Source organism: Phalacrocorax aristotelis, chromosome Z (genome assembly GCF_949628215.1).
Source record: "Phalacrocorax aristotelis chromosome Z, bGulAri2.1, whole genome shotgun sequence".
Classification (NCBI taxonomy): domain Eukaryota; kingdom Metazoa; phylum Chordata; class Aves; order Suliformes; family Phalacrocoracidae; genus Phalacrocorax; species Phalacrocorax aristotelis.
The window spans coordinates 76,798,409-76,823,689 of NC_134311.1; the positions used below are offsets into that span (position 1 = coordinate 76,798,409).

Sequence of the window (25,281 nt, forward strand, 5' to 3'; positions counted from 1 at the left end):
TACAGATTTTCCGGTTCTGTATTGTCCTTTTCTACACTGCCAGCTTTTTGTTTTTACTAATAATTCTTAGTATTGGCATGGTTGAATAAAACAGATCACCTGCCTGAACATAAATATGATTCTCTGATCTTGCAGTAAAATCAGATTATACAGCCTTCCATATTCTCTGCTAGAGGTCATCCTAGTACCATTTTTTTTTTCTCCCTAGAGACCACTGAGCTTTTTCTCGGATTACCCTCATGTCTTTTGTTGCCGTCTAGTAATTACAGGTAAAAGGATGAGGTTTTTTGGGGGGAAGTGGTAGTAAACTAGGCCTGTAGGTAGTGTCAAGACTTAGAATCCTGATTTAGTTACAGAAATCCATCTTGGCTGTCACCTTCTGTTATAAGTTTTTCGCATATCAAATTGTTGCTACAATAATGTCACTATGAATCTATTGTTTTTAATGAACCTATATAAGCTCAGTAATTTCAAATTTCATTATTTTATTACTGACATATCTTTTTAGTGCCAATACATTGGCAAAATTAACAGAAATTTCAAGCACTAATAACTTTTCTGTGTCATTTTTGAGAATAAATTTTCCAGCCAAATTATACTTTAATTACATCTCCTTTGATCTCCTCTGGAACTAAGGGCTGGAAGGTCCTTCTTGGACCATTGAAAGTCACTTCCCATCAAAGGCATCCCATACTGGTTATAGTTCTCCTGCTTCTTTAGCCTGTTATGTTTTATTTTGTTTGTCACAACTAAATACAGTGTGCAAGTTGGAAGTTCAATGACTGTTTGTAGCAGAGAAGTCTAATATAACTTTATATTAGGTTATCACATTTACACGATTTACTTCTTCTGTCTGACTCCTCATTGTCTGTCAGAACACTGGGAGAAGTCTTTAGAAAACTTTTCTTCTTGTTATGTAGTTTCTAAATACCCTCCTTATAAGCTTGAAAACCTTCAACCTCTGCTGAATTCTTCACTGTTATTTCATCTATTTATGCAATGTGAGAGGGGAGCAGCACAAGGCTAGAGGTAGAGACCTGTCCTGTCCAGTGGAAAACATGACAGACACTCATGTTAGCGGAAGGTTTGAACTACATCTTGTCCTTTGTGATCCCAATTATAGTCATCAAAAGAGGATCTACTCATCCTTAGAACAGTGCAGATCATTCTACACCAACTTGCTTTTTAGTTAATAGAAGGCAGACAGCTTCACACCTCTTGCAGTCGTTGCTGCAGTATCCTGTTTCTTTGTGGGTATAACCAGAGTGCAAAATGAGGTGCTTTTTAACATTGTTTCTCTCAGGTCATCCAAGCAATGACAGAAATGTTGGACACATCTGACCTGAGAAGGCAGCACCCTGACTACTCCACAAGAAGTCATAAAAATCATGCCTCTCCCATTAAAAGATTAGTTAGTATCATCCCAATAAAAGCTTTCTTTATTAGATTATCCTTGCTACTTTTGTCTCCAGTATTAGACATTTGTTTGTTCCACAATCTCACTGAAAGAAAAAGCCCAATTAAATCAAAGTCTCTATTTCAGTCATGACTGTAATGTCACTTCCCCAGTATGAAGATTCTGGTTAAGCATGACCTTTTAAATCTACATGACTCTTCTATAAAAAAGGAGATCTAGATAAAGGAGATTCCTAAAGGAGATCCAGATGACACACTCATTAAAGGAAGAAGAAAAACCTCTAAATAAGCTCTTTAACAATGTTTTGCAACAGTTTTGATCAAATTATATTTCCATCTGTACACAGCTGTTGCAATGAAATATTTAATGCTTTTAATATCATTAATCCAGTATAACGATTTTAAGATACAAATTATCACTCTATATTATTCTATAAACATTCTATAATATTCCTGTATTGTAATTATTATATCTTTTTCAAAAAATAACTGCTATGGTTCCTGTATTTCCACTGAATTAACTGTTATTTGGTTTGGTCATCTTCATGAAAGATTCAGGTAGCCATGATGACAATCATTTCAAATGTCATTTTTATCTTTTCAGCCATGTCTTCAGTCAAAATTCCACTCTAAATGGGGATTATTTTTTAGGTTATCAATCTGTGAGGTGAAGAAATGGAACTGTTCTTAAAAATAATTATAACTTGCAATATCATTGTTCTATTTCTTTTCCAAGTGTCTTTTTTACTGTCCTTAATTCTCTTTCAGATACATAATTCCAGAAAATAAATGCAGTATATTTGTCAGTTATTATTGACAGATATTTTATAAAGCCAGGAAAATATATTTTTCTATTCGATTAAAGTATTGTGTTCTCACACTGAATGACACCCAGCATAACTGTTATCTGTCTAGCAAATGAGGAATAAGATTCAGCCAAGATGCAAGAGAAAAAGATTTTGTCTTACTTTTCTAAAACATTATGTAGACAACTACCCTAACTATCCTGATGATGGTGACTGGATTATAGCCAAATTCCTTCCCTGAGCAGGGGGTAAAGAATGAATGAGCTGCTAAAGAGAACTTCATTTCCAAACTGGAATTGGCTTAGTACCCTGTGATTACCAGGAACACTTCAAATGTACAGACACTCCTACAAATTCAGGCAGAAAGCCAGCAGAGAAAGTTGAGAAGTTGGTAAGTTAATATTAATATCCTACTTGTGTTTAAGTGATAATTAGCTACAGATAGTGAATAAGTGTATTAGGATCATGAATGCATTCACTTTTAAATTTGTAAAAATAGGAGGTTCCCTACACTCTTTACTGTAACGTCCAATAACTTTCAGGCTCTCAGTTGCCTAATATATTATCCCTTCTAAGGGTCTGTTCTGATGATATTAAGGGAGAGAAACGTCCATGTATTTGTGGTAAACTTCAGTGATGTTGCCTTTTAATACATGAGGGCTAATAAAGTTTTAAATTGACAGACAGAAAGACCATGAAAGGCCATTGTTTAAGTTACTTATTTTGCTCTGCAGTGCATTTCCTTTCTTCTATTCAGCTCATGTTATCAAATCCATAACTGTGGCAATCAAGAACATCTGCATTTTCCTCCTTGTATAAAGTTTTGTATATTGTATCAAAATCAAAAACATTGATGTAGTGATTTGGGAGACCAGTGTTTTATATGAAGTGTCAGTATAACCCCATGTAAGCAATGTTTCTTACTGGTAATGTGTTGACAGCATACAATATATTGTTAAAGTGCAATGCCTAAGAAAACAGACAGTTGCCCTTCATTTTGAGCTCTAAAATGTAGGACGCTCCTGACAGTCCAAAAGCAGCACCTGAAAAGTTTGTAGTTTTGTTTTCAGATACCCATCTGACATAGCTCTGCTGGCTTCTATTCATCTACTTCATGATATAGTGCTAGAAATGTATCTGTATTTCTGCTCTATTATATGGATGCAAGTTGCGCAACAATTTCATGTTAACTCCTATCTTGCATCCCCTGAGGCTCCTAGTCCTATTTCATTGCAGTGTTTCAGGACTGAACACAAGGACAGTATAACACCTCTTTGTTAGACCACCAGGCTTCAAAACTTCAGGAAGCCCTGACAATTTTGTGGAATGCATTGTGCCCTAGTCCTCTCTGCCCTTAAGTGGAAGGTAAGAGAACAATTAGGTTTCTTAACCACAACAGCAAACTAAGCTTGAGTTCAAAGGAACAAATAAATAACAGTGTTCCAGCCCTGAACTCTGCAAGAGATCTCCACGTTGGCCCTAGGAAACACACCCATCAGAAGTGTGGTCTACAAAGGATAGGGCAGTAATCACCTTAAAAACTTGAGCTTACCCAAAAATTCTCTAGTCCTTTTTTTACTATATACAGGACAACAGGTAAGAAGGCTTTTAATTTGGGTGCTTTTCTCTTCCCGTCTAGGTCACGGTGAACTAATATGGAAAAACGCTCTTGGAAAGGCCCTGGAAAATAAGTAGTTTCCTGAGGCTCATTCACATCTACAGGGTGGGGTTAATCTGTCTTAAAGTTGCAGAATTGAATTCTTAGCAACAAAGATGTTCAGGAAATGTAACTTCTTTTTTACAAGAAAAACCAGTATTCTAACGCTGTTATCATTTGAAACTAGAAAACAATCCAAATTTTCAAATCTTTGCACCTGCACCATTTTTAAGCCATATAAATAGAAAAGTAATTTTATTCAGAAACATTGAAAAAATTTGTTTATACAGTGCTAACAAAGTATATTTCCTACTTGCTGTGGTGTACAAATACAATACTGAAAATGTTGTAAAACCTTACCAAATGAATCAAAACAATGAAGATGGAGTCAAACATTAATACTTCCACAAACAGATGATTCTCTTCTTGGCATATCAAATAGTCTCAACTTTATTTTAAAGAGAAAAAAAATAATGCCACTTCAGAAAATGTCAGTAGAATGATTATGGTTCCTAAAATCTGTTTTTTGGGGGTTTTTCTTCCTGACAGAATTTTATCACTATTTGTTTTGACTAGGTTTACATATGGATTCTGATCTAATTCAGCTTTCCAAACAAAACCCTTTTAGGGGGGTTCCTACTTCCCACTCTCTCACACAGTACAATGCTAAGTACAGATCTCTTCCCTTCTCTGGCCTTACTCAGAGCTGTTCAGCAAATCTCTGAATACAGATCACCTCCGAAGCACTGCAGAACTGGGCTGTGCATCCCAGGACCTCCTCCGGTATGTGTGCTGGACGTGTTCCCTGTTACTTGTATTACTGTCCCTTCTATCAGAGAACATAATCTTCTTCATCACAGTGACACCCCGGTTTGTGCCTTCTAGTTCTTACTGGTGAAGTCATGCAGTTGTCTGATACTTAGGTGAGAACCATGTGTTACGAATTTTCTTAATGAAAATTTCCTGGTAGCTGGAAGTAAATCCACTTCATCAATAGCATGTGTCTATACCGCTGAAAGTGTTTGCTCTCAAAACCCATACCTCATTTTTTTCCTTAATCACCCACTTCCTTCTGCCGTGTATGAAACTAGCTGACTCCGTGGTCTGACTGAGCACGTTCAGGAAATGAACCCTAGTGGCAGCACATCTGCCCAGCCAGGCAAGATGCCAGATCAGGTGCTGTAGCGGGCTGGTTGCAATGGGCAGAAGTTACAGTCTGACACTCACATGGCTGCTTTGGAGGGAATTGCCTTCCAGCAAGTTTTCTTGGGTTTAGGGCAATTGCTGTACACCAACACAATCATAGAATCATAGAATCATTAAGGTTGGAAAGGCCTCTAGGATCAAGTCCAACCATCAACCAACACTATAATGTCTCCTAAACCATGCCCTGAAGTGCCAAATTCCTAGTCAGGAATTAGGAATTCTGGCTGATCAATGTGGTTCCAGAAAAGACTGTGCAAGATCCAATTTTTAGATGCTTTTAATCACAAAGGAGGAAAACATGACAAGTATGAAGGAAAATTGGGGTAATATAGCATGAAGATTATAGGAGAACGTGTTTGTTTTCAGCTCAGATAGCAAATACCAGTTCAGATAATGTGTATTTCATTTAAAATTATTGCACAGAGTAAAAGTGACATGAACACTATATACCATATCATAATTCTTACATTCATTCACTACTGTAGGCCAGTTTTGGCATTTAACACAAAAGCACAGGGGAAAACATGATAGGAAATTGGTATTATAGGCCTAAATGACTTACTGTAAGTATTTTAGTTACACTGACTTTGTTCTGTTCCTGGTTTGAATCAATTTTATGGACCATATTTCAGAAAGGATTCACATCAAGCATTGTCTGCTTCATATAGGTACCGTATATTGTAGATTTAGGCAAAGTATAAATTCAGTTAAATGCCTCTGGATGAATGATATTTTGCAGTGCCACGTGTATATATAACAAAAATATCAGTAAGGGGATTCTAGGACAGGCATTATTTTTGCATCAAGTTTTAATCACAGTAATTGGTGCTGGCTGACAGTATAGCCTTTTGGCAGATGTTTCTTACCTCTGGGTATCATAACTCTCTTACATTTCTATGTCACAAATTACCATAGAGAGGGAAAAAAATGCCAAGAAAGTGCAAGTTCCAACCTGATCATTTTCATAGAACCATAGAGTTTCATAACAATTCTTAGCAATACTCATCTACATAAGGTTTGCAAGTGTTCTTTCATTGAGCTTTACAACCACTCTGAGAAATACATAGCATTGACACCTACTTCCCACTGAGAGCAGATTGACCTATCATCCTTTATGAAAACAGTCAGTTATTGTCAGAATGAAACAAAGACCATCAGATGCATGCATACTGCTGGGGTTAGGTCCCCACCATTTCTTTGTGCTCTTTGCCCTGCGGATTCTGCACACACTTAGATGTAACCAAGAACAAAATACTAGAGGACTTGGGGTCAATACAGTTCTCAACCTGGAGACATATCACTTGTTAATTCACACTTAGACATTTATAACAATGCCTTTATGCCACCTTTAATGTTAGAAGATCAGGTATTCAACTTTCTAACAGCAAAGCTTTGGCAGTTCTTCAGCAGATTTCATGCATATAAAGAAATGCAATACTCAACCCTTCCAGCCCTTGTTCAAAACAAATTGAAGACTGATCACACATAGTGAACTTCAAGTTAGAAAAAATGTCTGTTAACTGATGTGAATTAAAGCAGGCTAAAATAAGGGTGTATTGCTTTCATTGAGGGAATAAGGGGGTAAACAACCAACACAAATGCATATTAGAGACCAACTACATTTGTTTTTTGCTTGTTCTGCAGAAGTGTCAGACTTTTATATCCTTTCCTCTGCTGACATTTTACTCATGCACTTTCTTAACACTGATTTACGTATCAATAACTTTATATTGTTGCTTAATATCACTTCTGATTTTAGCCTGGTATAATTCTCTACTGTTATATGCCTATTTGTAGTTCACAGCTATTTTCTTTTCCATAAATATCCATTGCGTCATATAGCTCTGAGGGATTTATCTCAAGAAAATGCAGTCCCCGGAGCAGCATTACAGCCCTGGAGAACTGTGAAAATAATAATTCATAACAGAAGTTAGTAGCTACTGTTGATGTTGTTAAGCTTTATCCCATGGTACTGAAAGGAAAATTGAGGCTAGAATACTGTTTATTTGCCCTACAAATCAGTGTACATAGACACCTCAGATGCAGACGTACAGAGGTTTCCCTGTCTGTCTCTTAGTGCCCAACTAGAAACTTTCATTCACACAGTCCTAAAGGCAATCTCATTTGGAGGGTATTCCTGAAATGTAATCAATATTGCTAGTGATACTGTGCAATACTTCTTAGTTGTTTCCATAAAATCTGTTGTGTTTTCAGAGCCACGTAAAATATTTACAGCATCTGTCAGAGAAAATTCATGGTTATACCTGTGATTGTCTTCAAGACTAAATTAAATCTTGCAGTCACCCTACAGCACCCGTGGCTGCTTAGAAAAAAGAACTGTAACAGCAATGAATTTGTTCTAAAATGATGCTTCTTCTCCAGTGATTTCAAAATCAAATAGTCGCAAGATGCTTCTTTGTGCATTTTGACATTCTGCTTCTTGGATTTTCTGCTTTTTTCTGTATGTTATTTTTTGTTAGAACTAGGGCCTTTCATAACGCAATATTTCTTATGTGGAGGAAAGACAGGGATCTTTTTGCAACATTAACTTATATTGCAAATACTCTATTCTATTTGCCAATTAACTCATAATCCAGAACCCTATGACTCAGAACAGCCCTAGTGAAGCTGCTTGCAATAAAACAACACTTACCTGTCACCCAGTGGGACCTTAAATTCATGCACATTTCACTTAAACCCAAACTGCATGCCACATCGTCCACTTACAAAAGTGCAAAACCACATGTCTTCTTACAGCTCAGTCACCTCAATAAAAGCCCTTGAGAGACTGACCGAAGAGGAAGAATAAAATTCAATAATGAATTAAACCTCCTTCATCAGGATATGAGGAAACCAAACATTTTCCAGTCAGGCTCAACTTGTTCTTTAATGGTCTAAGAGCCAGTATAACAATACAAACAGGAAAATAACATAGCAAAGAAATTAACTCCTCCCTTTTCTCTTTTAATTGGCTTTGATTTTTTCTTCTGAAGTAAAATGTGCTGCCGTGCTGCAACAGTAATCTGTGCTCCAAAGCTGCCTCAAAGCCTCTAGACCCAAAGCCATGTTGCAACAGCTCTTTAGTGATGGAAAGTAAAAGATGTTATGGAGAAGCCTGTGAGAACTGGGTAGAAATTTTTGAAGGAAGGTAATTACTCAGGAGTCATCATCAGAGCAAAGCAAGTAATTGCCAGTACCAGTCATAGCAGTTTTAAGACTGCCATGAGTTTTTCAACAGCTCATGAGACCTTGTGAAGCAGAGAGCACAGATAGGAGGGTAGAAGCTTACATGGAACATACTTGAATCTTGCTTGAGGAAAATAAATATTGTTCACAATCATCTGTAGTTAGATGTTATCGCTTTGCCCTCAGCATGTTGCTATCTGTGGTGTTGTATGAATAGAAGGCACTTACAGAATAATGTTACACCTCAGGAATTACATCTCCTGCAAGCAGAAGGGCATCTGTAAGGGCTTCCTTGAGTCCTCACAGGACTTGTCTGTTGCAGCAATTTGGGATACAAATAGTAGTCAAGACTCCCCTTGAGACTCAGCTCCTTTACAGTTGGAAAACCTACACATATTCTTGATCTCTGTCTTGAAGAAGATGGTCTGAAATATGACCCATGTGAATCACCATTGTTTGAGGAGAACTATAGAATGCAGGGAAGAAAACAGAAGTGACTGCATAGGATGGAAAAGATCAGTCTTTCACACTTAATACCTGTATCTTGGGGACAGAGTTACCAGGAAGAGTAGACCAGTTATATCTATGGAAGATGTTCCATGTCATTCATTTGGTTAGTGGATCCTCCATAGTTTTTATACATTAATTTCTGTGGCAAGGTAGGCTCACAGTGGGAGTCATTAAATGTCAATGTGTATCCCAGCTGTAACTGCCTTCTTCCTTGTCTAGCTTTAGGTTCTTTGCTGGTAAAACAGTTTAATAACCTTAGAGACCACAGCAACAAAGTGTGTATTTGTGTATAGAGTTTGAAGAAATCCTTTTTTTACCTTAACTTCCGTACTCACCTGACTAGCTGGTGCCTGACAACGCTTCCTTACATCAAAGAATGTAAGAGTGGCACAGTGTAATTGTCCAAGGGATAATCTTTTTCTTCTGGAAAACCAGTGGAATGTCACCAGGATCCCAATAGTAAGGTGACTTGCATTTTACTTCTTCCACTTTATATGCTAGAATTCATTCTTGTTTACATGTAATATCAGTCCCTGTAGGGCCTATGTAGGGCTCAGATTTTCTGTGTTGGGCCATGTCTCAGGTCCTACCCTGAGTGTACAGTACAATTCAAGACAAATGTCAGTATGCAACAGGAAGCTACAAATAAAGAACATGTGATATGCCTAGGTAGTATTTGGCAGAACAAGTCTAATCCACCTCTGTGAGAAAAGGAAGACTTTGCAAGACAAATACTTTCTGATAGAAGCATGGGAGAGTAGACCATGAATACAAAAAATAGCAGAAATCTCTGGAAAAGATACATTGGTGGGAAAACTGTTTTGGGATGGGATGAACGAAAGCAGCGGTTTATTCTTGTCTTACACACATGGCACAACATACAGAACTGGCACAAATAACTTACAAAATCTCATACACCATGCTTCCTCTCAAATAGCTTCTATTAAGTTACAACACCATAACAAATCAGGTATTTAGTTACGACAGATCTCCAGACATGGATAGTCTTCCATTCAAGGAGTTATTATTTTTGTAAGCTACTTCGACAAACATCATTTTTTACATGTTTAATACAGTACAGTGTCTTTAACAGAGTTCAAGATATTCACAATGAGAACTGGATACTTTATAAAACAGCAGAATTTCTCATCTCGATACAGGTCTACATTCGCTCCTGCCTTGTCTAGATGTGTTACAAGTCATCTTTACTCAACTTTCCAAGCCAAACATTGCTTTAAATGAAAAAAAAAAAATTCTATTTACAGGGGGTTTTTTAGATTTAATAAAAATGCCTTTCCTTCCCTTTCCCATTCCTACACCCTACCCCCAGCAACAACTGGCATTTAGCTGGTAGAAATATTAACCCTCAAGATTCTATAGAAACTTAAAAAAAAAAATCGATGATGACTTGTTGGGTACAAAATGAAAGATGGTCACAGCCCATCATCTGTTCAAAAAGGTGGGGTTTTTGTCTTCTAATATCAGGATTTGTGTCCAATGAAGAAAGATTACTCCTGACATCTGATTTTTAGAGATAATATACTACTTATGGGCCAATATACAAAAACCTCATTTTTTTTTTAATTACAAGGTGTCCCACTCTCTTTCATGCAATCACCTTCAGTATAAGGTTCTTTACTTACTAGAAATTGTAACAACTCTGGCTGTGTGGTACTAACTTAAATTCTCCCAGGCTCTGTCAGATCAAACAGTGTCTCCCCTTATCCTTGTCCCACTGATATTTCTGGGTTGACTCACAACAAGAGTTTTGATCCGTGATTGCACTTCAAACCCCACTGAAGCTTGTGGGCATCTTTCTTTTGAACTGATGGCTTTGGATTAGCTCTGCTTGAACATGGCTGGCAAACTCTAGCCCTTAAGCAGTTAATCATCTTTCTAAAGAAATAAGCAAAAAGGATTCCTCTCCTTTATACATACAATACGCAGTATTTTTACATTAAGCATTATCATAAAAAGCATGTTTATGTTATTTTGAAAATGTATTTTTACAGAACTTTATAAACACTATTATATCAAACACATTCTCAAAAACTGGAGAAAATACCGACACAAAACCTGGAAGAGCCTCAATAGAATTCTTCCAGTACTATTTTTCTACTTGCATATTTCATATTTCAGTGTCCTTTACTGCAATTTGGCCATATGAGAACAGGTAAAGTTGACAACAAATCTCCAACAGTTTTGAATAAGACCAGGATCTGTTGTTTAATGAAAGAAATTTGACATCAAAGTATGCTTTTACCTGGCATGCCCATTTTGCTACCTTTACCTGCAATACCATAATCCCCAAATAATCTCACTCACTACAGTGGGATTACACATGACAAAATGACAGATGCAAAAATACTGAAAACGATGATTTTCTACTTTTAAAATCCTTCTTATGTCAACAACTAACATCATTATATTCTTCTTTATTTATATTGTAATTGAAAATTAGGTAAAAGCAATATTTGCAAAGAGTTCCGTGTCAGAAATCAGTGTACAAACTTTAGGAAATACTCTGCTCATAGTTGTGCTATTATTTTGAAAGCCTAAAATTCTAACTGGTGTGACCAAGAGTAAATTTCACCAGTCTAAATGTTACACTTGATACTCCCCCAGCCTGGCACAGTTTAAGTTCAAACATACATATGTCACACTAACATTAAATCAGGATGTTATTTTCCCTTACCACCACCAATTTTCAGTACAATCAGTAATGGACATTAATACATATAATCTAAGTGAGATGCAGTTTTCAAGTAGTTTGACTAACATAATGGTGGATAAATTATAATGTGAGCTTGGTTTCCTATAATGCAAAAGTTTAAAAATTCATTAAACTTAGTATTTTGGGAGCAGTCTTATGGACTGTAATGACATTACTTACAGTTCAGGAAGTTAAACAGCAGAATAAGCTTTTGATCTCTGTCTCACGATTTTGTTCTTTAATGAAACAATAGAACAACTCTTCAGTAAGTATTATTTAATGGCTTGAAATATAATTGGTGAAAAGTCATTACTGTAATGTCCTGTATGTTACCTCATCTCAACAGAAAAGCTTTCCTATGGCTTGAAATGCTTAGAGTGTAATCCTTGCTAGAGGTAAAAAATTCAAGCCATATCTAATCCCAACTTCTAGCTATACTATAACATGTGCAGTCACCCATAAAGGAGCCCTTTTAACAAGACAATGTATGTTAACTTGCACAACAATTTGTAGATTTTATCTATCTCCATCACTGTAATAAAACAAGTTATATATATACATATTAAAAAAATCCAAGTGTAAATACAGTATTTCCACACATAAAACAACTACTTGCACATGATGTGATATGTAAAGCAAAATTGCTGAAATTGCTGAAAATCTTTTCAGTCTTTGGGATGATCAACGTGTAAGTAACCAAAACTTACAAATAATGATTGAATTTTCATAAAAGAAGGTTTTTGGTGGAGGGGCAGGACGAATTCTGCTCCTACACACCCTCATTCCCCATGGCTTTTACAGATTTATCCCCTTCCTTAAATAAGCCACAGGTGGTTTTTTTTTTTTTAGGTCTAGTGGTATATTTTAATGAGGTTATCTTCTGTGTAACACTATTATTAAGGTTTCCAGTGACTTTTTCATAAAACATAGTCTGTTCTTATTAAAGTCTATAGTATTTCAGAAGTTTCAGGCTATCTGAACTTCAGAAGAATATGAATCTGATCCAATTATGTTAAAGTCTAATGAAACAGACATTCCTTTATTTACTGTGAAAATTTAATTACCTTCTGTTCTGATAATTCAATCCAGTTTTTATTCCCCCAACTCCTAAAAAAAAGTCTTGTAGTTACAAGCCTGTAATTATACATAGCAAAGAAAGAAAACTGCTCCTTGCCTATGGAAATATATATAGTTTTTCAAGTTCCAACTCCTCCCTAAGCTGCTAACCATCACACAACATATGCCATTTGGCAATTTGTCTCCTAGGATATTCACAAATTTCTTTCCAGTGCTCTCCAGCTGTTCCTTCTGCTGAAGATCCTAAGGTTAACCGGCCAATGACCTCATTCCTTGACCCCCTATCTGAATCTAAAACCAAAAATTCAATGCTGATATCATCAAGGCCCTCACAAGGAATGTCAAAGACAAACAATTCATTGAACACTGCATTCGGGGTGCATTTCTTCACATGGGTTTTCTTTTTAGAAATTCTCTTCTTAGCATGGTACAGGTTCACTTTGACGTAAGGATCTGCAATGAAAAGAAAGCACAGATCAGCTGTTGAACAGTGTTGTTTAGAAATTCCTTGATCTAGTTAATGGTAAATTTCATAACTTAGCAACATAATTACACCAAAATGAAGAGATATTTCAAGTTATTAAAGATGATTCATCTCATCCATTTTTTGTGTTTACATCTGAATTAGTTCCTTTAAGCTCCCTTTATGGTCACCAAAGATGTAATCAAGATAGTAAAGTTTAGGGCATGATTCATATGATCAAATACAAGGGTCTTCATGAGATAAATCCTGCCCTGTAGTCATTAACCTTAATAATATCTCTACTACATGCAAAGGTGGTCTGAAAGTACACAAAATTCTAATGGATTCTGACAAATATGTATCTTTACATATTTGCTTGTAACAGAAATCTGTTTTTCACACATTCTACCAGTAGGGGATAATCATTAGTGCTAATAAGACTCATGCAAAGAAAAACCTCAGAAAAGAAAGAATAAGCTCATGCTGAGCAAATGGATGAATGGATGTGATTAATTTCTGTTGTGGTTCTACCAAAGTCAATTAACATATTAAATTGGGCCCACTAGTTTTTATTGAACAAATTTAACACTAAACTTTCGATGTAGGGGTGTGTTTGTTGTTAGAATATGTATTTGTCTTTATGTCTGTGCTGTACTACTATTGAAGAAGGGAAGGGAAAATGTCCATATTTTTACCTGTCAATCAACTTTGAGTGTTTGCATTCCTTATAATTATTCAATTGTTGTAAGATTCCTCTGCTATTTTCTTCAACAATGGCTATATTTCTTTCTTCAGAAGAATTATAGAAAATGCTTTAAAAATCACTCCTTTAAAGTACCGTGGCATTCATTTTGGTGCAAATGTGGGCCTGTTTCCAAATTTTCATGGTGCAAAGATGCAGTACAAAATCCTTTCTACTGAACCCAGTTAAAAAAAGACAATCTATGTAAACTAACAGCTAATAAACATCAAGAATAGTTGAATATTTTTTCAAAAAGTAAATTTAAACTGAACCATATTTAGAAATGTTATGCCAAAGTTATCAGACTGAAATAGTCAGATGATAAAAAGGTTTTAGTTTCCTTGAACTGGCAATAGTTTAACAGGAGTATGGTATGATAGAATACATCTTTGCTTTCATATACTATCACCAAAATAAACATTTTAAATATCAGGTTTAATGTAATTAAAGTGTTCATTGGCTTTAGAATGAATATATGACACACAAGCATTAAAAGTATCAGAACCAATATCCATTGGTGGATTCATGCTGTGGTTCATGTCTGTTTAAAGAAATTATTTTCCGACTCTTATTTCTGACCAGCTGCTAGATAAGGCTAGAAAGTTCCTCTTGATTTTATGAGGTCTATTAGGAGACATCAACACCAGTGATCAAGGAAACAAAGGAGGTTGTTGGAATGGAACAGCTTCTGATTAAAAAAGTTCCCATCTTCCTAAGGAGATGGGGTTATGTGATCGTTTAGCTGACCCCATAGAAACACCGTTTCACACTCCTCCTCATCCAAGATTTATATTGGGCTGAGGGAAAGTCACAGAAAAAATAAGGACCGTCATGTGTGCAGTATGTTACTGACACCCAAACTTCTATTGAATTGGCCTTGCTGATGAACAGCAAATAGGGAAGAACTGTCTAAATGAACTAGGTATACAGATGTAGTATGGCTGCCTGTATCTCTTAGAAATATTATGTTCCATTTATAGTTAGCAAAGTTATACTAAGGGAAGCAGAGTGTGCAAACAAAATCTATAGCTTTACTCATAAGAGGTACCGTTAGCAAATGTGTACTTTGGATGTGCTGTAGGGTCCAGGTGGCTGCTGAGACTAGGAGGGCTTTTGTTTTCAAGTTATTTTCTCACCAGGGTGAACCTCACCCAGACTTGGTCTGCTGAGATCAGCTGCTGTCATGCTGTCTTCATGAAACCTCCACAATTTGCTGTGACTTTGGGGCTGATTATTAAAAGTAGGCATGCTCTCTTACAGGGGAGTAAACTGTTGGATTCCGTTTATATCCTTTCTCTTTATGATATGTGAATAAAACTGAGATCAGATCTCAGTGGAACACAACTACATAAATGGGAGTTATCTATAGCCTTGTTGCATTGGATCAAGGATAATTCACTTTCTAGGTATGTTACAGTATTTTGTGGTATGTGAAGTAGAAAGACTGTATTATTGGCTGTAGTAATTATGATTCAGTGGTTCCCAAAACTACTTCTTTTCAAAAAATTCCTGTGAAACGAGAGAGTATCAGTCCCATACAGAATCAACAGCAGTTGTGCTACTGTTTGCATAGTCCTTTCTTGTATATTGCTCTTTTTGTATGGTTCTTATCCTTAGTATATTGAACATTAAATTTTATTCAGTTATTATGTTATCTAGCATTTATGTGCATCTAAGTGCAGTTCTAATATTGACTTCCACTGAATGCAAAATGGCACAAGACCAGGAGATGGGAGTGCAAAAACTGCTCCTTCTTAGTGCACCACAGGTACAGCTTATGATAAAGCATGTGTTACATTACAACCTGCTTCCAGCACTGGCATAGTTCACCTTTTCACCTTGCCAAATAAATGTTAGTGCTCAGTGGGCCAAATTCAGCACTGATGTAACTCGTTGCTTTTCTCGGTGCTAAGCTGAAATAAACCATATGATGATCTCACTCAGTACTGATCTTCTACAAATACCTGAGTTTTTGTCATAAATAAAAGCTTTTAGTATCTACAAACAACATCGCATACCTATGGCAGATGGGTTCTGTTCAAGACAATCACAAAACTCATTGGTTTCCACTGCTACCAGATGTTATGTTTTTTAACATGTGATTGAAGAATAAATTTGTAAAATACATACACTGGAAAATAAAACATTGACCTAGATATGAATAAAATGCATAAGCTGCAAATAATAGAGACACCATTTCTGCATTTATGGGCTATTTTTAGTCTTTGAAACGCCACATTTCAGCTGTCTTCTCTCTGTTTGTTTTATATTCTTAGGGCATATTCATTAGTAAAACCATTACCTGATAATCCTGACACATCAGATTTAGGTAGATGCCTGGCTTTTAAAACAACCACAGTGAGTGTGTTTGTTGTAGACTGATAACAGAGAGAGATCAGTAATTCTCCACGCCCAGATGATTTCTGAGGAAATGAATGAAAAAAGAATTAAGACTATTTATAAGCAATTACATTGACCAAGCTTTAAACAAGAATTAAGAAGATTTATGAAATGCCACATAACTATATGTTCTGAAATGGTGTAAAAGGATATAACTTACGGAGCTGTGCTGCTTTACATAGCAAATATATTTTCCCTCTGCTGTAGTTATATAACTCTTGTCTATTAGACTGAACAAAAAATAAATAATAAATAATTGAAAATACAGGTTGACATGCCATCACTAGCTTCAGAAATTAGAAACAAAATCCTACATCCTGAGGAAAAAAAAATCCACAGTGAATGAAAAAGATCTTAAGCAAAACAAAATTCTGTAAAGTTATTTTGAAAACAAAGCAAAACAAATAGAATAAAAGTAAATTTAAAAATCTTCAGTGGAATGTCTTTAAACAGGAAGGATCAAACAGTTATTGAAATATCATCCCTGACACTTTCTAAAGTAGTATAATACACATGAAATAAAGATGAGATCAAAGATCTTCTCTATGATTATTAGACTTGGATTTGCTGGATTAGATTATTTCACAGAAAGGAGGAAGGCAAGGGAAACAAGGGAAAAATAATACCTTATATACCAGAAAAGCCAATAAGTTATCAAGAAAATATCAATGACATAGTTATAGTTGTTGTAATATAGTGATAGAATTACAAAATAACAGTATTAGTTATAGGTATGTTGTCTGGTAGACATTTATTTGATTTGGCAGCATGCTTGCTCTTTGAAAACAATCAAATCGAAAGTCAATACACGTTCCACTTCCTTAGCAGAGATTGAGACGTGTGTGTGATACATGTGCATTTCTGTAGTTCACCTGTGATGGTTGTAAATGATCTTTACGTTCAGAAATCAGACAAAATAGTATGAAATATTTTTAGCCCAGTGAAGTCAGTATGTTTTGCCGTTGACTTCAGTAAGGCTTTGGCTTCTCCCTCGTGTCTTACTATCCTCAGTAGATCTGCAACCTGTGTCACAATTCTTGAGTAGTAGAAGGTAGTAGCAACACTGAAGTGCAAGAACATACTACTGCCTCAGCAATAGGGTCTACAACAGGTTCCAATTCCTTAACTAAAACTACCTGCACTCTTTAAGAATCTGCTATAAAACGTATGTAGTTGAAGTAAAAGGTTTACATTTGCTTCAATAAGCTTTAAGATAGAATGACTTCAAACAGAAAAGGGGAGGAAGGAGAATGGGAATAATATATAAATATTTAATTCTTTCCTTTTAAAGCAAACTAATGTAGATTGAGACCACTTGGTGTAAATGTAAATGGGTCCACTCAAAACTGATGGACCAGCTGAATAAGCAAGTAGAGTTTAGGACAAATCAATTTCTTGCAACTTGCTTATTGTAATGTTCTATTATTACATTTGTATAATTGCTTCCTCATATGCCATTATGAAAGCATCTCAATGACGTGCACGATGAGCTTGTTTCCTTTTCTTTCCAAGATGCTAGCAGCATTAAACAAGAAACATAGCTAACACTAGCACAACACTTTTAAAATTTAAATAAAAAACATGTTACCCTAACATTTCTTTTGATGATCTCTCTGTCCATTAGCAGCCTTCCTTCTGACAGTTCAATTCCTGCGAGGGGAATGAGAACTTCTCCAATGACATCATCTCTGGAAAACCTGTCAAAGCTCAAGATCATAAAGTGAAGTGTTAAGTCTTGAATTTGGCTATAGGGGATCCCATAAAATGTGAAGGTCTCATCGAAAGCTGGATCTAAGGTTTTTCTCAGCACTCTGGTTTTCACCTTGTGCTTTTTCTCAGGCAAGATTGTCATTTTGATGTAGGGATCAGAAGTCATTGACTGTTCATCCATTGCTGGCAGCCCACGTGCTTCTTTGATGTTCACTACAAATGCCTTTTTCTCAAAATTGTACTCTAAGGAGAAAAAGAGAGTTCCTAGCTTGTCTTGTTTATCTTCAGATGACAGAGAAGTGATGGATTTTAAACTATCAGGGGATACTGAATCTTTCTTCCTTTCTGCAAAGTGCTTAGGAGACAGATTTTCAAGATCTGGAGAGCTCTGGATTTTAGGGGTTGTTTTGGGGAAGTTGCCATTTAGATCTCTCTTCTCCAGGTCAAGATGGAGAGAATTCTTTGGCATCGCTGATTTGTTCTTTGCTTCACTTTTATCATCTGCTCCAAACTTCTTCTTACTGTTGAGATTCTCAGGGTAAATATCAACCCCCTTCAGAACATGGACAAACTTATATGGAGGGGTCTTATTGGATTTAGAAGATTTACGCTGGCAGCAGATCCAAGCAAAAAGGGAGACAGAGAAGACAAGGCCAAATGCACTAAAGATCCCAACCACTGTAGGAATTTCATCTGCAAATCAAATAAATAGCAACAAGCACATAAACAGCAATGCCTTGGACTCTGTGTGATATTTAATAAAGTAATAATTTAGTAAACCAAACTGATAGGAGATCATAATAGCAGCAGGATCGACAGACTGAAAGTGCTTTGCATTGTACATATTGCTCGCCACCTGCAGGCAAGAATGTGTAGTCCCATACTGAGGCACGCTCGTTATGTTAGTATTTTTCCATACACATAGTGTTTGGGAGGAAAATACTATTCCCATCCTAATAGTAATAACCACTAGTAATTGCTCGACTATCTCACCCTTCTGTGTGTAGTTTCTGAGATATACGTCTGTGAGTAATACCAGCTCTCGGAAGGTTTCAGCTTTGAGCTACAGAGCTTTGTTAGTTAGAGAACACAGAGTCTGAAACATGCATTACTTATAGATACACTGTCTGCTCTTCACACTGTTTCCTAGAATACTTTGTACACTCAACTAACTCATTTTTTGTGTTCTGATCCCATAATTGCCTGTAGGTATCTCTTGAAAGAACTGAGTTTAATTGGAGGTTATAACACCCAGCTGTTTCAATGGGATTTTCAATACTTTGCAGGAGGAAGTCTATAATGAAAATTTAGAATAATTATATACCAAGTGTCTTTTCCAGATGGATGTGACATTGAGCAGTCACAAAGCCGTGTGTTCAAAGCTGAAAAAACTGTTAAGTGTATCACTGATAACCACTAAGCTTTACATTTAGGACAATATGAATCAAAGCTATGGGGAGTTTACAGGAAGGTTCACTACTTTTTAGGAGTATATAAGAAAAACATTAAACCATAATTCTCTTCTACCTTAATATGAATCCTGTACTTAAACTGACTAAAGAGAAAACTGAGCAAGTGTTACAACCTCAATTGTCATGTGGATACATTAGTTACATACAGAGTATCATTAGCCCTTCAGAGCATGCATCGAAGGGGTAAATGAGCACAACTAATTGGAAATCCAATTATGCCCATAAGTAACATTACTAAGGGAGTTTAAACCTTCCACAATGTAACAATCAGCTTAATCTTTATTCCCTGCAACAGTAGAAGACCAGTAGAATATTAATGGAATGACATTGTTTATGCATAAAGGCAATTGTGTAACAATCCTAGTTCTCTCGCAAATGATTAGCAGATCGTTCTGGATGAGAAAAGGAAAACTACCCCCTCTATATATTAGTAAATCAGCTTCATCCAGGTAAAAGCTGGGCAGATAGATGTGCTGCCACTATACCTTTTTCTTTTTAGTGGGATGTTTCAAAAAAATCCACAACAATACTATCAAAGTAGGACATAATGTTCCAGCACAGAAAAGATCAGGCCTGGCTATTAATTTCTTCTGACGATATTCATGTCACTTTCCCTTTGCCCACAAGCTGTATTAGTCTACATACTTAACTGTAAGAACTTAATGAAATGGCTGAAAATTATATACATGACCAAAAAGTGTTTTTCTAAGTTAGGCACGTGGCTCTGAGTTTCAAAAATTCCCCAGGCTGCATAAATTTAAATAAATATGGTATACGGGTAGAAAGCAAGACATATCTGAAAACTAATCAGAATACTTTAACAGCTTTTTAGAATGATTTGCACATTTAGCATACTTTTTCATGAGATGATACACTTTTTATAGGAATCGATATTGGGCTATATTTTAATTCTACAACTACTGAAAGCAGTGGTAGAGTCAATCTGGTGTTTAAAATATTAATTATCTTTCTTAAATAAGTAATTACATAAGCATGATGTCACAAATGTAGTTAGAAACATCGAGTGGGTGGGGTAGGAAAGAAGATGAAATGGTAACTAAAATGGGTTTATATTTACAACTAATTATGTTTCAGCCTGAATTTCTTGCTGTTGTCATAATGTAAATCAATTGGTTAACATTCAAGGCAGTGTATTAGTAGGAAACATCACCAACTGATTCTGAGAGAAGTTATTATTTCAGACACATGATAAAAAACAGGACTCACTTAAGTCTGTGGAATGATCCTTGAATTATACCACTGCTAAAGCAAATGTAACCTAGGCTAGAGTCAATATTTGCAAAGCAGAGGTCAGAAACATTTCTACTTACTGTTTTTCTGAGTAAAGCTATTTATGTATCTGTTTTATAAGTGCACATATATGACTGTTTCTGAAACTTTTAGTGTCACAGTTCAGCACTCGACATCCAGTCTATAGAAACGTCAAGACTGAAAAGTTCATTGTTACCATTACTATTCTCAATGAATGCAAACTGATCAAGAAGCAGCAATTTAGCAAAAAACACTGGGATCCTGTATTTTCACCTTCCTAGCAATGTCCTTTACATGGATAGCTTTCATTTTAAGTAACGGTTGGCAAGTCTTTCTCTACAACGAGAAAAAATGAATGACAATTATTCCAAGAATGGCTTGAACAAAGATTTTGTCTGTGGCACAGGATGCATTTACATCATTTAACTCTGAAGCCACGCTACTTTAACCAAGACAGAGAAAACAATCCCAAACCTCTCGTATCTGAAAACGCACCTACCTCTTCGTCTCTCCCGGTGCTTTACCGGGGGGAACTGGTTGGGGAGGGGTGGCGGGGTGTGAAGAGAGAGAGAGAAAAGGAAAAGAAAGCAAATTCACAGCAACTTCTGAGATCGGGGAGAACTGGGGGAAACCAGGTTCCTCCCAGCTGGCTGCGTGCTGGGGGGCGCGGGGTGGCTCAGCAAGGGCTGCCTGCCTGCGCCTCTCCCGGGGAGGGGAGCAGCCCCCAGCGCCGCGGGCGGGGGGTCGGGGCCGGGACGCGCTTACCGAACTGCTGCCGGCCGGCCGCGATCGGAGCCATGTTGGCGGCGTGCGCTGGCCGCGGTGCTGGAGCCGCCGGCCGGGATGCGGGAGCGGCCGTCCGGGGTGCGGGAGCCGCGGTCCGGGCTGCGGGAGCGGCCGTCCGGGGTGCGGGAGCCGCGGTCCGGGATGCGGGAGCCGCGGTCCGGGATGCGGGAGCAGCGGTCTGGGATGCGGGAGCCGCTGGCCGAGGTGCGGGAGCGGCCGGCCGGGATGCGGGAGCCGCTGGCCGGGGTGCGGGTGCCGCCGCCCCGCGGATCGAGCCGCCTGCCCGGGACGCCGAAGGCTCTGCCCTGATGTCTCCCGGCTCTCCGCCCTCAAGGCTCCTGGGCAACCGTCTTTTCCAGCGTGTTTTTTTTTTTAAAAAAAGGAAAACAACAACAACAAAAAAACAAAACCCGGAGACGCGAGCGGTGGGGAATGTGGAGGAGGAGGCTGCGAGGGGGCTGGAGGAGAAGGGGGAGGGGAAGATTCGGTCCTCCCCTTTGCACACCGATTTGCAACCCCCTTCCTGTTTTGGCTCTTCTGAGTAGCTCCGCTCCCAGACTGAAGACGTGGTTGAAACCCAAATTGACGCAATCCTGACGCTACAGGGCTGAAATCAGCACCTTTCCCACCTCCCATCCCCCCTCCCCAACCACCACACCCTTCCTCCCGCTCCCCCCACCCCACCCACCGGGGGATTGAACACGCACTCATCGATTATTTTAACTGCCCTGAAGCAGGATATGATCTCCCACCCTCCATCGGACAGACAGTGAAATGTTAATGACTCTGATTCAGTGCACCTTGTGTAATACACGGGTGTGCCTATTCTGCTGGGGTAAGATTTATTTATTTGCTTATTAATCTATCAGCTGGACAGGCTACAACAACGTGAAGGAGACGTCAACTCAGAAAGCCCAGCTCCAACTGCAAGGCACGCATTTCTCCTGTGACTGACGTGATACACTTACAGGGCTTGAATCATGAATACTCCTGATATGCCTTCTCCCTCTCCCTCCTCTCTGAGTCTTCCCACCATCCACCCTCACAAAAACACTCAGCCCCCACTTTGGGCATCCTCTTGACCTTCCTGTAGGTCTAGGAAAGAGCTGGATCTACCTTGATGCTTCTGGATTTTACTAGGTTTAGATGTCTGTCTCCCCAACTGGACTGAGAACATGGGGACAAGGCAGGGGGATGCTGGCACATGGGGAGGAATAAGGGGAATCAGAACAAGAAAGCAGGGCTGCCTGCAACTAGAACTGATACAGCATATAATAACCCAAGCTAAATTTGGTGCAACAGAGCTGCAAAAGCCAGCACCTGGCATCTGACTCCTGGATTCAGAAGGAATCATAGCAGCCAAGTTTGGAGCCCAACTGCTAATTCTCCCTATAAATGGGAAACAGGTGTTGTTGTTCTTCTAAATAACAAAATCCAGATGCAGGCATAGTCTGGCATGACCCTTCTCCACGATGGGTGACTTGGAAACTAGTGTGTCTTGGCCCACATTAAAGCATGTTCTTGCTTCACAGTGAAGCCGGAAAAGCTCCTTGGATTTCAGAAAAATTAAAATAGGAAGGCCATGGAATCAGGGCAAGCTAGTGTCACAACACAGCTGAATGAAATGCCTGGCTTACCCTGAGAGTTGAAAACCTATTAGTTAATATGGTTTATGCTTATCTGCTTCCGTTACACCTTCAGCAACTTGGCCTTGGCATGCACCTGCACAGCTTTTCCAAGAACAGCCATATCCACTACCCTAATCTTCATTACATCCTATCCCATATAATAAAATACAGAGAATAGCTTGCCACCACTGTTCCTCTTACAAACACCTGGACTACAATGAACTCAGGTATTAGAAGACTGCAGAAACTGTTGTTTAGCTCTTGTTTGTGTTTTGGCAGCACAATCTGAATGGGATGTTTGGGTTCACATGCTGGCACCAATCCAAGCAAATCTGGCTCAACTTCTCTCTTCTTTCTGGCAGTCTTCCTTTCCCCCAGGCCTGCTATTCACTTCCCTTTCTCTGTCCAAAACCCAGCCTTTCTCAAAATATGCATCCATTGAAAGTAATCGCATTCAATTTTAGACCACATTCCAGGTACACAAGCCTCCATACATGACAGAAATAAGCAAGATCCTTAAATAAATTTAGAGTCAAACATGTTTAACTGGGATCTTAAATTATTGTGAGCTGTTACTGTGTCTGGACTTTAAAAACAACGGACCAAGAATCAATATATGGTATAACTTGGTAGTGTGTTTATCCTATTTGGGCTGGGATATGAAAACCACAAATATTATGTTGACACTTGAATTATTGTAAATAATTTTTGATCCTTTATATTTTTATTTTTGAATTAAATCCAAGACATCCTTTGTTGATTATAAAAAATTTATGGAGCACACGGAAATATAAAAATGATGGATTCAGGTACTTTTCCCTTTAGTTTCTCAGACATCCCAAGGATCTATAAAAAGCTTTTACACAATTTATATGTCTTTATACAGTGCACAGAGATAATTTTCTTCAGCATCAGTATTTTCTTTTTTCTTTTCTATGACAGTGCTGCTGAAATGGGGAAGATATATGTCTTCTTTTTTTTTTTTTTTTCTAGATTTTAGACACTAGTTAAGACCTGTATGGTGCTGGGTGCTGCACAAACACACTTCTGTGCATGTGCAGCTGTTTAAAGCAGTATAGAAAAGGTTTCATGATACCAGCGCTCTGTCTTTAGAAACTTGGAGCTGTCAGGACTGTGTATATACAAAAGCATATGTAAACATACATATGGATATGGAAATGAATGCTTTTATCTCTTTATTGCATTGGTCAGTAAAATAGCAGATCATTGTTTTACATCTCCCATGAAACTTCTATATTTAATTACATGACTCCACTTAATGGATTAGAGTGCACATCACTGAAAATACTCTAGAAGGAGGTGGAGCATTGAGTTGCTGACACATCTTGAGACAGACGCACTTTTTGCTCCCTGTGTTGTGCAAGCACCATCTAGTGTACGTCTTAGACCCACTAGCACCGGATGACTAGCATACACCCATGTAGGTAGTACAGACACAAAGATACATAACCAACTCACTGCTGATTCATTATACTTCTCACAAGTGGCTAGAGGGAAAAAATCATCGTGTGAATCCTGTGTGTTTCTTAACCAGTTAAGTGACTATCCTTCAGTGCAGTCCCATGCAATAGTAATGACTCAAATTTTGTGACTATATGTCCTTTACATTTCCCTCTGCTCTCAGAAAACCTCCTAGATACTTTAGCAGAAATTCACACAGTTTGCAACAGACTCTTCAGTAAAAACTTGGTCTAAGAACTCACTGCCCAGGTAATGTTCCCTTAATTTTCCCAGCAAACAATATAGAATGATCTCAAATACTTCCAGGTCAGAGACAGAACATTAAAAGGAGCTGGTTCAGATTTTGCTGGCACTAAGCTGAAAGGGACTGATCATCTGCAAAATATCTCTGTATATGATCTGGCTGACTATCACAACAAGGCCTTCTGTGGTCTGAAAACCAGATTACGGGTGCACATGCATGTGCAGGGCATCCTCTTGCCACTTCCAGAAGAGGGAGGGTGGTTGCTAAGCGACAGAGTCCATGCACTTCCCAAAGCAGATATTCCTCAAATAAGCATATTGGGCTGGAAAGGGTGGTCCCCCACCTGCAAATGAACTGTCACACTTCTTCAGATCCCGAAGTCTCTGTATGAAGAAAACTTAATCCTCTCCCTTTAAAAAAGGAAAAGGAAAGTTGTTCTAAACAAGATCCCTCCTACCCCAAATGCCAGTCAACAATTAAAAAAAAAAAACCTCAGTGGTTTATGTGTATC

The 25,281-nt window shown here is 37.9% G+C and overlaps 1 protein-coding gene across 2 annotated transcripts; it reads right to left on the minus strand.

The window, feature by feature from the left end:
- Window positions 1-9,600: 9,600 nt before the first annotated feature.
- SYT4 (synaptotagmin 4) lies at window positions 9,601-21,940 on the minus strand. 2 transcript variants are annotated; one of them, XM_075079034.1, is made up of 4 exons: window positions 21,396-21,940; window positions 17,771-18,579; window positions 16,079-16,199; window positions 9,601-13,024 (listed from the first exon to the last, which is right to left on the minus strand). In XM_075079034.1, the coding sequence occupies exons 1-4, from the start codon at window positions 21,427-21,429 to the stop codon at window positions 12,717-12,719; spliced, it is 1,272 nt and encodes a 423-aa protein (XP_074935135.1). In that variant the 5' UTR covers window positions 21,430-21,940; the 3' UTR covers window positions 9,601-12,716. The 2 variants fall into 2 exon arrangements, with proteins under 2 accessions (XP_074935135.1, XP_074935134.1); XM_075079033.1 differs by having other exon boundaries at window positions 17,765-18,579.
- Window positions 21,941-25,281: the final 3,341 nt, after the last annotated feature.